The sequence below is a fragment of the Oncorhynchus tshawytscha genome, linkage group LG22 (assembly GCF_018296145.1).
Source record: "Oncorhynchus tshawytscha isolate Ot180627B linkage group LG22, Otsh_v2.0, whole genome shotgun sequence".
Taxonomy (NCBI): Eukaryota; Metazoa; Chordata; class Actinopteri; order Salmoniformes; family Salmonidae; genus Oncorhynchus; species Oncorhynchus tshawytscha.
Window position 1 is genome coordinate 26,940,848 of NC_056450.1, and position 16,463 is coordinate 26,957,310.

At 41.5% G+C, this 16,463-nt stretch overlaps 1 protein-coding gene across 2 annotated transcripts in view; it reads right to left on the minus strand.

Moving 5' to 3' along the window:
* The window catches only part of LOC112222218 (IQ motif and SEC7 domain-containing protein 1-like), a 234,861-nt gene that overhangs the window by 165,973 nt on the left and 52,425 nt on the right, over positions 1-16,463 (minus strand). For both annotated transcript variants that reach the window (XM_042303993.1, XM_042304000.1), the window contains exon 2: positions 15,946-15,975. In XM_042303993.1, coding sequence (XP_042159927.1) covers positions 15,946-15,975 — 30 coding nt within the window. The remainder of the gene's footprint in view (positions 1-15,945; positions 15,976-16,463) is intronic.

The following is a 16,463-nucleotide window of genomic DNA, read 5'->3' on the forward strand; positions in this document are numbered from 1 at the left end:
CGCACAAAATGTCTCATTCCTGCACATAAGCCATGACTAATATCAGTTGCTTATTGAATCGACGGCTGATGCTATTTACTACTTTCTTTGGCTAAATGAATGATTCATTTGATCTCTCTCGCTGTCTGGCTCTCATATACATCATTTTTTTTAAATGTATTTTAAATCAGCAATGGGTGTTACAAAAGTCCACTGTTAAATTGTAGGAGAGCTTTTCTACAAGCCAGCACCGCAGGCTGAGGCAACTTAATGGCGAATCATCATAAATAACTTCTGCGTTCTGCTTGACCACCATGTCTGAACTCACAAGGAGCATAACTATCCATCTGTCTCAAAGACAAACCTCTTCCTCCGTGAGCTGTTATCAAAGTTCACCATCATGCTCCACGGCAACGACCTCTACACTCATGAGTAGTAAGAGGTCAACCTTGTTTGATCCCAGAGGAGTGCTACCGGCAAAACATTTCAAACGTTTCCCTGGATAATGCCTCTCTTCTAATGAATCCAGAGGTGAGGTACAGTGATAGCAGTGGACAACTCTCCTCACCAGGGACCATAGTGAGTCTGTAAGCAGTGACAGCTCCTGACATTGCACTGTGACTGAGCAAGGTGCAAGCTTGAAGGTAAAACTGTTCTGTCTCACTGTGGTCAACTTGTCACAGACATTTCCTGCCCCCCCAGTTGATATAGAGCTTCAATTTGCAATATTATCCCAGTACTGTGTAATAGCTACCCACATAATAATGTATAAATAATTGACTTCTACATGGCCTAACAGAAGTCTATTCAGGTGTGAAGTATTTAACAATAATCTGAAAAGGTGCAATTCCATATAATTGCACCTTCACTCCATTACCATCATCACATTATAATGCTACACAATGTAGATGCTACAATGCTTTAGCTACAGGTAGGCTACACTACTTTGACACAACAATGCTTTCCTGTTCTCCTGTATGACTGGCAGTGGTTTATTCAGCAACTACTGGTGTTTTAACACACAATGTGAAGGCTTTGACCTGAACATGAGGGATCAGAGCAGTGCTTTGTTCTCTCTCCGTCTTCTTCACTGTAATAACAGGGAGGTTTTTATAATGCCTCTCTTTCTGTCTCAATACCTCCCTGCTGAGAATAACAGGGGAATGAAAAGCCACTGATCCTGCAAGGCCTGTTGTTGCAAAACGCCTCCGTTGAGCCGCTACAGGCAGGCAAACAGGCAGGCAGGTATCACCACACTGTCACTCCACTTTGGTCCCACAATATTCCTCTCAACGTCATTGGAGGAACCTTGTTCAGGAACACACACAGAACGACAATTATGGCTTCTCAGACTGGAAACTATATGGATGCTGTATGATCAAATGGTTTTATATAACAATGACAATTGGATTGAATCTAGAGATGGTACAGAGTTAATCATTACTATACATTTATCTGTAGTTACTAGGTTATCCTCATTCATAGGGTAATGTTATTCTCATTTTGTGAAACATACTCAAAAATACTTCCTAGACTGTTTATACTGTATACCGGGGTATTGTGAAATACTGACAGTATGATTTTCAATACAGCAGGGGCTGCAGGGTTGCGTGCTACACCACTGCTTACAACTAACTATAAGTTAAATATAACTAGAAGAAATCTAAGAAGTGTCAAATAAATTATATCAAAGCTCAGGGCTCCAGCTATGCATTTGGTTGGCTAACGTGCTAGCTAAGTGACTAGATGTCAAGATCAAGCTTCTTGGTTACAGCGGAGACATTCAATCCCTCCTGGATCAAGATCCCTGGGGCCTCATTTATAACCATTGTAAATTTAACACCAAATACAAAAAATATTGAGATTTATAAACTTGGCGCAAGCCAAACATACACATAAAAAGATAGAAACCATTATAAGTCAGACCTGTCGTAAAAAAAGAGGGGCATAATAACTTGAAATACGCCCCTAATTCACCTTTAAAAGTAAATGTAACTCCTCTATTTGCTGTATACTTTGGAAGTATTGGAATTAAGCCAAGACAGTATCTAAAGGAAATTGCAGTGGCAAACTTGATCAAATGTCTTGAAGGTGTTGGAATTAAGCCAAGACAGTATCTAAAGGAAATAGCAGTGGCAAACTTGATCAAATGTCTGGAAGGTGTTGGAATTAAGCCAAGACAGTATCTAAAGGAAATAGCAGTGGCAAACTTGATCAAATGTCTTGAAGGTGTTGGAATTAAGCCAAGACAGTATCTAAAGGAAATAGCAGTGGCAAACTTGATCAAATGTCTGGAAGGTGTTGGAATTAAGCCAAGACAGTATCTAAAGGAAATAGCAGTGGCAAACTTGATCAAATGTCTGGAAGGTGTTGGAATTAAGCCAAGACAGTATCTAAAGGAAATAGCAGTGGCAAACTTGATCAAATGTCTGGAAGGTGTTGGAATTAAGCCAAGACAGTATCTAAAGGAAATAGCAGTGGCAAACTTGATCAAATGTCTTGAAGGTGTTGTCAGAATGTTTTCTTTTGCAATGACATTTACAGCTTCTGACCATTTCTGAAAGAATAAAACTATTGCAAATTGTTGTGGACCTGTCAACAGATCTTTGAATGCAATAATGTTTCCCGAACCTAAATATGCTGCACTGCACGCGAATTCTGAAACATTGTCTACACAAAAATATGAAAGAAAACTACAGTAGGCCTACTTACAGTGGTAGCATACACACTTCAATGCCACATTTCAACCTGTTACGATCTACTGTGTTATAAACCGCGCTCCCTGTCGGATGCATAGAGCAAAACATTGAAATGATAATATCCTATATAACAGGCCCAATTAAATGAGAGATGTACACAGTCATTTGTTGTATAGCTACTTTGGGAATATTAACTCATCATGGCCAGAAAAGGTGAGAAATTATTCTGCAACAGTTATGATATACAGTATGTATTATGTTTATAAATTAAATATTGTCTACTTGAGAAATTTTACAGTATTCAGACGTAGCCTGAACCGTATGTTCTAAAACTGATCTTCGGATTAGATCACATAGAGCAAAATACTTGAAATAGCTTATCTTTATTTACTACTGTGATGTGGATCCAATGAAATGAGTGATAGAACTGAGCCTCCCAAGTGGCGCAGTGGTCTAAGGCACTGCATCGCAGTGCTAGAGGCGTTACTACAGACCCGGGTTCGACCCATGAGGCAGAGCACAATTGGTCCAGCGTCATCCGGGTTAGGGGAGGGTTTGGCCGGCAAGGTTGTCCTTGTCCCATTGTTCTCTAGTGACTCCTTGTGGCTGGCCGGGCGCATAGACACTGGCTTTGGTCGCCAGTAGTAGTGTTTCCTCCGACACATTGGTGCAGCAGGCTTCCGGGCTAAGCAAGCAGTGTGTCAAGAAGCAGTGCGGCTTGGCGGGGTCTTGTTTCGGAGGACGCACGGCTCTCTATCTCGCCTCTCCCGAGTCCGTACGGGAGTTGCAGCAATGGGACAAGACTAATCACCAATTGGATATCAAGGGGTGAAAAGTACGACAAGGAAAGGTGGGTATTTTATTCTGCAATAATCATGGAAATTAAATAAGGAAAAAAAAATGTTTAAAGGCAAATGTTTGTATATTGTGACTAGATTACCTGTTTCTACCTGTTTTTTTGTTATGAATAAGAGTGTCATATATTCCCCGTTTGCACAAGGCTACTACTATTGCCTTCTTGCAATGCAATACTTCAACCACTAGAACCTGTGCGTACTCATGGTTTAAAGTAAGCCGTCTCACGTCAAGTTAAGTTTTTGTAAATTATAACTTTTGAGTGAAATCTGGCGCATGCATGTTCTGGGGCATATTATGTGTGCACGCAACAAATCTGTTGCCTAAGTAGTTTTGTACCCCCTGTGTACACATTCTGTAATACCTTATACCCCGGTATGGTACAGAAACGGTATGAAAATCTGGATAACGCCCAACACTAATACTTGCATACTTGCTCTGAAAAATTAGGAACTGTTATTAAATCATTTTTCATACTCGGATGAATATTACTTTCATCCATTCCCAACCCTCGTACTGTATTGAGTGTCTGTCTGACTGGGACTACTGGTGAGCTCTCTAGCTACGTCCAGCCTATTGTTCCCGGCTAGTCAGGGCTTATTAATGAGTGCTGCTCTACACAGCATCAGAGAATAGGACAGCAGCATCGTATCATCATCACCCATTCAGTGGAGAACAATTCCAGCAAAACCAGGTCATTGAGGCTGTTCTGAGGCTGTTCACACCAGTAATCAGTCAGTCAGTCAGTCAGTCTCTCACTCTGCTGGCTCTTAATCACATTTGAATGAAGACATCCATTCTGATTACAGTGGAGCAGGCCAATTAACCACAGCCATGTTGTTATTCCTCTCTCATTAGCCATCGAGTGTGTATAAGTGTGTATGAGTGTGAGTGTGTTTGTGTGTGCGACTGTGTGTGTACACTCCCCCGGCGCTGACAGGCCGGTCCCTCTACGTGTTCGCTCACTGTCGGCTACAGTTCCTCACCACAGCAAAGCAAAGCCAAATGCTCAGGAAGCACAGCTTATTTATAGCATCCTGTTCTAAATTCAATGGATTTTCCATTATTAATAATAATGAGCTAGCTAACTACACATGGAACACAGTAAATGTTAGACAGCCAGGCTCAGTTGAGGTCATGTTGGAGCTGCGCATTAACATGGGAGAGACATGTAAGCAATATGACTATGAGCCTAGTGAGTGTCTCAGGAGAGTGATACATCAGTGGCTGTGTTGTGGTTTTGAATTTGAACCACCAGGCTAATTTTGAGCTTTAGTATTGCATATGAAAAGGGAAAGACTGGAGACTGTAGGCTTGTGGCTGGTAGACTGGGGACAGTGAGGCGGTAGTCCTGTGGCTGGTAGACTGGGGACAGTGAGGCGGTAGTCCTGTGGCTGGTAGACTGGGGACAGTGATGGCGGTAGTCCTGTGGCTGGTAGACTGGGGACAGTGAGGCGGTAGGCTTGTGGATGGTAGACTGGGGACAGTGAGGCGGTAGGCTTGTGGCTGGTAGACTGGGGACAGTGAGGCAGTAGTCCTGTGGCTGGTAGACTGGGGACAGTGAGGCAGTAGGCTTGTGGCTGGTAGACTGGGGACAGTGAGGCGGTAGTCCTGTGGCTGGTAGACTGGGGACAGTGAGGCGGTAGTCCTGTGGCTGGTAGACTGGGGACAGTGAGGCGGTAGTCCTGTGGCTGGTAGACTGGGGACAGTGAGGCGGTAGGCTTGTGGCTGGTAGACTGGGGACAGTGAGGCGGTAGTCCTGTGGCTGGTAGACTGGGGACAGTGAGGCGGTAGTCCTGTGGCTTTTAGACTGGGGACAGTGAGGCGGTAGGCTTGTGGCTGGTAGTCTGGGGACTGTAGGTCTGTGGCTGGTAGTCTGGGGACTGTAGGCCTGTGGCTGGTAGTCTGGGGACTGTAGGCCTGTGGCTGGTAGTCTGGGGACTGTAGGCCTGTGGCTGGTAGTCTGGGGACTGTAGGCCTGTGGCTGGTAGTCTGGGGACTGTAGGCCTGTGGCTGGTAGTCTGGGAACTGTAGGCCTGTGGCTGGTAGTCTGGGAACTGTAGGCCTGTGGCTGGTAGTCTGGGAACTGTAGGCCTGTGGCTGGTAGTCTGGGAACTGTAGGCCTGTGGCTGGTAGTCTGGGAACTGTAGGCCTGTGGCTGGTAGTCTGGGAACTGTAGGCCAGTGGCTGGTAGTCTGGGAACTGTATTAGTGCTGAATGCAGTGGTGCTTGTTGAAGCAATTTTACACAGCCAGACCCTGGTATTAAATGACTGATATAAAGACTAGAGACATAACATCAGGTCCATTGTTATTGGCTCCCTTGATAAAGATGGGCAAAAAAGACTATATAATTGTATGCTCCCCAAAAAAATGAGAAATTCTATTATACTGACACAACTGCTCAGAGAAAGATATTTTGTTTAGATTGTGTCAAATGAAAGCGAAGTGTCTGCATTTTTTAACAATTAAAGCATTAAATAAATGTTTCTACCATTTTCCAAAGGAATTATGCAAAGGCTTTGATTTCTGGTCAAACAGATGGAAAAGGGGTCTTAGACAGCACCTACCAGAAAAAGTCTTAAAAAGGGTGAACACAAATACATCAAAACACAACAATGCTGAAGTAAAGGTCCATGACAACAAATATCAACACATATGTAGTTTTGGAAAAATGATTTGCCTTCTGTAAGTTCAACCTCAGGAGGCTGAAGAAATTCGGCTTGTCACCAAAAACACTCACAAACTTTTACAGATGCACAATTGAGAGGATCCTATCGGGCTGTATCACCGCCTGGTACGGCAACTGCTCCGACCACAACCGTAAGGCTCTCCAGAGGGTAGTGAGGTCTGCACAACGCATCACCGGGGGCAAACTACCTGCCCTCCAGGACACCTACACCACCTGATGTCACAGAAAGGCCAAAACAACGTCAAGGACAACAACCACCCGAGCCACTGCCTGTTCACCCCGCTATCATCCAGAAGGCGAGGTCAGTACAGGTGCATCAAAGCGGGGACCGAGAGACTGAAAAACAGCTTCTATCTCAAGGCCATCTGACTGTTACACAGCCATCACTAACATTGAGTGGCTGCTGCCAACATACTGACTCTAGCCACTTTAATAATTACAAATTGGATGTAATAAATGTATTAGTAGCCACTTTAAACAATGCCACTTTATATAATGTTTACATACCCTACATAACTCATCTCATATGTATATACTGTACTCTATACCATCTACTGCATCTTGCCTATGCCCTTCGGCCATCCCTCATCCATATATTTTTATGGACATTCTTATTCATTCCTTTACACTTGTGTGTATAAGGTAGTTGTTGTGAAATTGTTTGATTACTTGTTAGATATTACTGCACGGTCGGAACTAGAAGCACAAGCATTTTGCTACACTTGCATTAACATCTGCTAACCATGTGTATGTGACAAATACAATTTGATTTTATTTGAGTCACTTTTCAAAAGTTGCTCAAATTTGTTGCTACGTGCTGTTTGAAAAAATCTTTGCCAGGGTAGTCTGAGAAGTTGCTAAATCTAGCAACAAAATTGCTAAGTTGGCATCACTGGCTCAGTGGGTGAGGACGCTGTTACAGTAAATGGAAAGAGGGTAGGTGGTAGGTTACAGTAAGAGCCAGGAGAGGTGACATTAACTGGAGAGAGAGAAAAGAGGGAGTGAGAGGGAGGGGTTGTCCAGACTGTTTTCACAGGTGCTGCTGCGCTTTCTTCAAGACGTTGTCTGTGTGGGTGGACCATTGCAGTTTGTCCGTGATGTGTATGCCGATGTGGATAGGGGGCTTCTCCCTCTGCTGCTGTTTTGTTGACATTGAGTGTGAGGTTATTTTCCTGACACCACACTCCAAGGGCCCTCACCTCCTCCCTGTAGGCCGTCTCATCGTTGTTGGCAATCAAGCCTACCACTGTAATGTTGTCTGCAAACTTGATGATTGAGTTGGAGGCGTGCATGGCCACGCGGTCAAGGGTGAACAGGGAGTACAGGAGAGGGCTGAGAACGCACCCTTGTGGGGCCACAAGTGTTGAGGATCAGTGTTGTTTCCTACCCTCACCACCTGGGGGCGGCTCGTCAGGAAGTCCAGGACCCAGATGCACAGGGCGGGGTTGAGACCCAGGGTCTCGAGCTTAATGACGAGTCTGGAGGGTACTATGGTGTTAAATGCTGAGCTGTAGTCGATGAACAGTATTCTTACATAGGTATTCCTCTTGTCCAGGTGGGTTAGGGCAGTGTGCAGTGTGATTGCGTCGTCTGTGGACCAATAGGGGCGGTAAGCAAATTGGAGTGGGTCTAGGGTGTCAGGTAGGGTGGAGGTGATAAGGTCCTTGACTAGTCTCTCAAAGCACTTCATGATGACGGAAGTGAGTGCTACGGGGCGATAGTCATTTAGCTCAGTTACCTTAGCTTTCCTGGGAACAGGAACAATGGTGGCCCTCTTGAAGCATGTGGGAACAGCAGACTGGGATAAGGATTGATTGAATATGTCCGTAAACACACCAGCCAGCTGGTCTGCGCATGCTCTGAGGATGCGGCTAGGGATGCCGTCTGGGCCGACAGCCTTGCGAGGGTTAACACGTTTAAATGTTTTACTCACGTTGGCTGCAGTGAAGGAGAGCCCGCAGGTTTTGGTAGTGGATTGGTAGTGGATTGTATTGAGCACTGTATTGTCCTCAAAGCGAGCAAAGATGTTGTTTAGTTTGTCTGGGAGCGAGACATCGTGGTCCACGATGGGGCTGGTTTTCTTTTTGTAGTCCGTGATTGACCCTGCCACATACCTCTCGTGTCTGTGCCATTGAATTGCAACTCTACTTTGTTTTTATAATGACGCTTAGGTTGTTTGATTGTCTTGTGGAGGGAATAGCTACACTCTTTGTATTCGGTCATGTTTCCGGTCGCCTTGCCCTGATGCTGCCATCAATCCACAGTTTCTGGTTGGGGAAGATTTGAATAGTCAATTCATATTTTTTCTGGAGATGGCCAGGCACTTTGAGTAACGTTATTGTGTATTCTACGTAATGACGCAGTTTTAAGTTATCACGCAATGACATCACAACGTTATTTAAAGTTAAACATTGATGGTGTTATTACAGATGACCAAAAATTAATCGATAAATACTATAGCAATTTTTATAGAAAATTGTATAGCTCTACGTACTGTCAGGAATCCACAGATATGTTTTTTAACTCACTGAATAATGTTCACTCTATCAGTGATAGAATCTAAACAGTGTGATGAACACATCAAAGTTGAAGAGATTATAGAGTCTATCAAACATCTAAAGAACAATAAATCACCAGGTGTTGATGGAATTACATCAGAATTTTACAAATGATTTTCTGAACAAGTAGCTCCCTTCCTATTTGAAGTCTTTTTAGAGAGTATTAAAAACAAATGAGTCAGGGGTTAATAACACTGATATCTAAGCCTAAAAAAGAAGTGCTGCTCATCGATAACTGGCGCCCATTTTGTCTTCTTAATAATGACTATAAGATATTAGCCTTACTACTTGCAAAAATAACTAAAGAAGTCCTGGATGCAATCATTGATGAAACACAGTCTGGCTTCATGAGGAACAGACATATTTCTAACAATGTCAGACTAGTATTAGACATACTTGACTACTCAGACCTAATAACTGAGGATAGCTTCATATTATTTTTTAGATTTTTATAAAGCATTTGACACAGTAGAGCATCATTCTCTTCCACTCCCTTGAGAGACTTGGCTTTAGGGATTTTTTCTGTAAGGCTATTAAGAGACTCTATGCAAATGGTAACAGCTCTATCAAATTGAAATATGGCACCTTACCTAGATTTGAGTTAAAGAGAGGAATTAGGCAAGGTTGTCCTATCTCTCCGTACCTGTTTTTATTAATCACCCAACTTCTTGCAAATTCTTTAAATAATAGTCCTGTAAAAGGTATTTCCATAGCTGGTAAAGAAATTATTATAAGCCAGCTGGCTGATGATACTACACTTTTTCTGAAAGACGCTAATCAAATTCCCATATCGATCAATGTGATACAATCCTTTTCCAAAGTGTCTGGTCTATATCTTAACATTAATACATGTGAACTCATAGCTGTCAAAGATTGTGTGACACCTTCATGTTATGGTATTCCAGTAAAAGAAGAACTTACATATTTAGACATAACCATTACAAAGGATCAGAAGTCTAGAGGCTAACTAAATTTGAACCCTCTTATTAAAAAAACCCAGAAGAAACTAAATCAACGGCTACAGAGGGACTTATCTTTAAAAGGTAGTCCTAATAACCAAGGCTGAAGGTATCTCTAGACTAACATATGGTGCTCTATCTTTATATCTTGACAGTAAAATAAGCAAGGAGATAGACCAGATTCTTTTCAACTTTCTTTGGAGAAACCGTACCCATTACGTTAGGAAAACTGTTGTAATGAACACTTATGAGAATGGTGGACTGAATTTTCTGGACTTTACTACTTTAAATAATACTTTTAAGATCAATTGGATAAAACAATTCCTAAGAAGACCCACTTCTATCTGGAATTTTATTCCTCATCATGTCTTCTCTACTTTTGGTGGCCTTAACTTCATGTTGTTTTGCAATATTGACAAAGTTCCAGTGAAACTTTCTGCTTTTCATCGGCAGGTTTTCTTGTCATGGTCCTTAATTTATAAACACAATTTTTCTCCACACAGATATTATATATGGAATAATCGGGATATATTGTATAAAAATACCTCTTTGTTTTTAGAATATTGGTTCCGAAATAATATCCTATTGGTGAGCCAACTGGTAAATGCAGAGGGTCTTTTACTCAGTTATAAAGAATTCTTATCACTTTACAAGGTCCCTGTAACACCTAAAGATTTTGCAATTGTTTTAGATGCCATTCCCTCAGGTGTTGCTATGTTATTCAGGAACATGTCAAGACCTGACCTTCAGAGCCTACCTTCTATTGACCCTGTTGACTCATCAGTAGGAAAGATTTGTTTCTCTTTTGGTCCATTCAACAACAGAGCGATATGATCCTTGTTTCAGCAGGATGGTGTATATGTTATGTCACCTTATGTCATGCCTTATTGGAATGGATTTATTGATAATATCTGATGGAAAAAAGTTTGGATGTTGCCACACACATACCTACTTGTTAACAAAATTAAGGAAGTTTCCTTTAAAATTATTCATAAATATTATCCTGCCAACCACTATATGAAGAAGTTTAAGGAAAAAAATCAACTCAAATTGCTCCTTTTGTAATGACCACCCAGAAACAGTGTTGCATCTTTTTTGGCATTGTATGCATGTAAGAAAACTGTGGCAAGACATCAGTAGGTTTATAATTGAACACATTTATGAAGAATTTACACTATTGTGGAGAGATGTACTGTTTGGATTCTTTACATACAATAGAAATAAGCTGAAACATTTTAATGTAATTAATTACATTATTCTTTTGGCTAAATTTCATATACACAAATGTAAATTTACAAACAGAAAACCACATTTTCGAACCCTACAAAAAGAAATTGAACTGTATTAAGACGGTTAAATGCTCTACTAACAAAAAAGATGTTTGAATTGTAAGTATATGAATGTCCCTTAAGGTCCTTGTGTAATTGTAATGTAATGTACCCCCTAGCTCGATCATTGTTTGTAATCTATGTATGCTTGTGTTCCCTCATGTGCTTTATGTATTGATTTGGTGTTAATAAAATAAAACATGTAAATTATTATTATTTTTTAAATCACAACGTTATTTAGCAACAAATCAACCTGCCTCTAGCAACTTACCCTGAAAATTAGTTGGCAACACTGCACTGAGCACCGACCCACACCGGATGTCCATGGACGTTGAAAAGTAGTTGAAATTTGGTCAGTCCACCCTGGCCGGGCCAAATCTTAACCAATCATAGACAAGTTTGGGACAGTACAGTACAGTAGGGATGTGCATGGTTATTTGAATATTCAAAAATCTGAACAAAGGTTCTTATTCCAATACTTGTGGGTGTTCATAATTTTTTTATCACAGTTCTTTTTTAACAATGAAAAGGCTTTGTCTAAATTTGATATATTAAATTATGTGACAATGCTACACAAGGATATACCATGACATGTAAAATTATTAATTCAATAAAACAACAATCTTTAGAATGTAGTGTTTATGACGTGCGCCCCATAAAAAGATATACCGTAGTAGCCTACACGGGTTTCACACGTTTGTTGTTATTTTCTGCCAATCAAAGTGGTACTGTCTACAGTCAGGTAGCACTGTGGCACTGTCTACAAAGTGGCACTGTCTACAGCTTGTGTAGCAAGCAACGTGGGAGATAAGCAATGCAAAATGGAATTACAATTACAGAATTAAGTTAGTTAAATTTGAAGGAGTAGGCTACAACTACGAGCAACCATCAGGTAGGCTATTGTTTAATGTGAATGGAGTTGTTGTAGACAAGGACGGGAAAAGGTGAGGTAACGTTAGCTAGCTAGCTGGCTACCTTTGCTAGCTTCCTGACATCGATTTGATGCAGTCAAGACAGGCACAGCCAGGTGGAATGATAGATGACCTATGGAAGTTTGTCTAACTAGTCTATGGTTGCTCTCGCTCTCTCCCTCCCGTGTAAAACTCACCGGCTACTGCCCATCGCACTGCTGCAAGCAAGCGGCAACAAAGTCAAGCAAGCCAGTTCCCAAGTTGAAATTTGGGAGTTTTTTAAAATTTAATTACATTTTTTACATGAATTTCGACTATACGGATATCCGGGGAAAAAAATGGCATGATATTATTTTAATAGTGAAATTATTTCAAAATGCCCATCCTCCCTACAGTACGGTACAGTACAGGGCGGCAGGTAGCCTAACTGTTAGAGTGTTGGGCCAGTAGGTTAGAGTGTTGGGTCGAAAGATTGCTGGTTTGAATACCCAAACAGACAAGGTGTGTCGATATGCCCTTGAGTAAGGCACTTAACCCTCATTTACTCCAGGGGTGCTGTACTACTATGGCTGACCCTGTAAAACTACACATTTCACTGCACCTATGTATTTGACAATAAAACATGGCAAGACTAATGTTGCACAAGCAGGTGTGGAAAGATCTTAGAGACTTACCCAGTAAGACTCACAGCTCTTAGGGACTTACCCAGAAAGACTCACAGCTCTTAGGGACTTACCCAGAAAGACTCACAGCTCTTAGAAACTTACCCAGAAAGACTCACAGCTCTTAGAAACTTACCCAGAAAGACTCACAGCTCTTAGAGACTTACCCAGAAAGACTCACAGCTCTTAGAGACTTACCCAGAAAGACTCACAGCTCTTAGAGACTTACCCAGAAAGACTCACAGCTCTTAGAAACTTACCCAGAAAGACTCACAGCTCTTAGGGACTTACCCAGAAAGACTCACAGCTCTTAGGGACTTACCCAGAAAGACTCACAGCTCTTAGAATCTTACCCAGAAAGACTCACAGCTCTTAGAATCTTACCCAGAAAGACGCACAGCTCTTAGGGATTTACCCAGAAAGACTCACAGCTCTAATTGCTGCCAAAGGTGCTTCTAAAAAGTATTGCCTCAGGGGTGTGAATACTTATCTAGATGAGATATCTGTATTGCATTTTCAATAAATGTGCAAAGATATCTAAAAACATTATTTTGCTTTGTCATTATGGGATAGTGTGTGTATATAGGTGAGAGAAAAACAATGTAAACTTATGAATTCAGGTTGTAACACAACAAAATGTGTAATAAGTCAAGTGGTGTGAATACTTTCTGAAGGCATTGTATGTCTGTCTGGGGAGTTAATTAGCAGTGGCAGCTGTTGATGCATACTAACTGTTATTGGAAGACTGGAAATGTAGAGGAACTAGAGGCTGCTACTGTAGTTATAGTGATTGACACTACTCATGTAATTAGCAGAATGGGTTATGGGCCAGTTCCACTAACTGATTGAATAGAGGCCCCCGTCTATTGTGTTTCACAGTTTGAGTCCCTGGCAGAAATGCTGCAATGTTAGTACACTGGCTTTGCTAGTGATGCCCCCCCACACACACACACACATGACAATGACAGGCAGAAACCTCCAGGGCTCAGACCCTCTCCTTCCCCGTCAACTCAGTAAGAAAGGACAGCCAGTACAGAACACAAGAGGCTGGAGGACAACAAAGATCAGGGGCGGAAAGAACAGAGAAGGCCTGAATCTACTGTATATCAACTACACAGACCCAGCTCTAGGGATCTCTCTATTCTCAGAAAACTCAGAAACACACAAAACTTGAGAGGCAGGAGTAAGAGTGTAATTCACCATCTGCTTAACAGGAACATATGTGCGGATTACTAGTGCTGAGTGATAAGTGCTTTTTGAGGTCGGTTCGATCATTTAAAAAAAAAAAAAAACGTTTTCGAGCTTTTTAATGGAAATTCCAAAGCCAAAAATAGTTCATTTAATTGCCAAAACATAGAAAATATTCCACTGATTCTGTCAGGTCCACATTGATCAATAAAAAATAAGGAAATAATACATAATAAAAGTTTATATTGGATCTATATATAATGACGAGATGCTCATGTCTCCGCCCTAACATTGGGAGTTGTTCTCCCAAAGGCGGGAGAGCAGGCGACAACCTTAGGCCCAAAATAAGCCCGTAGAAACGAATTGGGATAATATTGGATAGATTTTCACCTCTTCTTCTCTGACCCGTCTCTATTCAAGCAGGGGGAAAAAAAACACTGCAATGGATTATCGTCATTGTAGTTAATTACCAGGTTTCTGTGCTGAACTAGGTTGAATATTTGCTTCATGAAAACTACAACTCCCTTCAGGCCAGCGTCCCACATAGTTCTTGACTTGATTTTTCTATTATTGTGAATGATTTGATTTCACTCTTGAGAAAAGGCACGATGGGCTCAAAAAAAACAACTCATTGCAATTCGAACAATTCAACAGACGTCAGTCAACTGGTTGTTTAATAAAAAAGAAACACTAAATGTTGATTATTCGCTCAGCACTATTGATAACCCATGATATTAAATCCATATACTATGTAAACAAGGAGCTTGAGACAAGACGGTTTATTTACTAGGGACTATTGAAGGGGGGGAATGGACACAGCTACATATCAGGATATCATTTTTCATGATATATCGTGTCATATTGTTTGGATAATTTCGTAATATTCTTTTTGCGCCAGTTGGCTCTACCTGCTCCAAAACTCCAGTATTTTTCCTTCATAGCATGTTCTCCATCTTCTTTTTAAAGGTGCTACACCTAGAATTTCACAGAATCTCTCCCCTATGTTGAAGCTAGGTGAATTGCAACAGCACTAGGCTACATTCAAAACGAAATCTCCCTGCCCCCACATCCCATTTCCCCGTAACATGGCGGAGACTCACTCTTGAGCCTTTTACTTTCGGTTTTATATTTCACAGCGATTTAGATGGTACAATGGCACTATTCCATGCTTATTTTCTCACAAATTGACATTTAGCGAACAGCGTAGAATTTAAGCAACAAAGAAATGACATTTCTACATTGGCCACTTGAACAGATGTCCACTAGATAACACAGCCACAAGTCAAATATTCATACATTTTCATAAATTCACATTTATGTAGGTAGAGTTAATTAAAGTGACTATGCATAGATGACAACAGAGAGTGGCAGTGGTGTGGAGAGGGGAGGAGGCAATGTGAATAGTCTGGGTATCCTTTTGACTAGATGTTCAGGAGTCATATGGCTTGGGGGGTAGAAGCTGTTTAGAAGCCTATTGGACCTAAGCTTGGCGCTCTGGTACCGCTTGCCGTGCGGTAGCAGAGAGAAGAGTCTATGACTATAAGCTTACGGGTTAGAGTCCCGCTCCTTGAAAGCGGCAGATCTACTCTTTAGCTCAGTGCGAATGTGAGGTCCCTGGCAATTCCCAACCCTACTATGCCAGTCAAGTTTTCCGGCCCTAGTCACATCACATCACATCACGTCAATGATGTATACTTATTCTAGCTTTAAACCACTCCATGGCTTCACTGAGTCTCCTAAGATACATCTCCTGCCAGATAGACTGTATGAGGAAATTACAATGCAACCTTGGGTTGCACTCAAACCCATAATTTTCCCCATCATATTGATCACTAGTGGACACTGAGGCACCTCATCAGTGCCTGGCTGCTACTATCATCAGCACACAGGATAATCACTCATGTCTCTGCTAGCATGTTTTATTACAGAGCTGGTCAGCTATAGACTAGAGATTGTAGGGTATCATATGTTATCTGGAACCAGAACCTACTCAGAGAGATGGGTGGGTGGTGGAGGGAGATGGAATGGGAGAGAGGGAACGGGAGAGATGGTCATCAGAGTTCATCAAGTGTTACCTGAATACTTGCCTTACATCATGTGTAACAGTGTACATACCTGACCATTTTGGAGCTGTCACATTCAGATCTGAAAAACAAAGAGGCTACTGGTTAGTATATTAATCAATTCATTGTGAATACATTTATCAAACAATCTAATTGAAAAAATGCTCAATTTATCAAGGACGATACGACAACGTAAGTGACAAACTAGCCTGGTTCTGCACTGTATGAATAGGGAAGAGCCCAATGAAAAGATGCAGTACAATACCAGCAGTCATAAATCAAACACATTGCTGCGCTCAAGTCATTCTCATGGTCTACATGCCAACAATACCAGACGCAGTAAAGAATTCAAGCAATAAACTAGAAATCCCTGACAATATTGCTGTACAGTGTGTTGCAAATAATACAATGCAATTACATTGACATTCCATCGCAGAGAGAAAATGTTATCCAGTGTGCCATTGTGGAGAAACAAAGGGTTCTTTCGAAAAAAAGAAAGAAAAAAAAACATTTAGCCAATGTAGGTTTTCCCCATGCTCATAATGATAGAGACCTAGCTCTGGGTAGCCA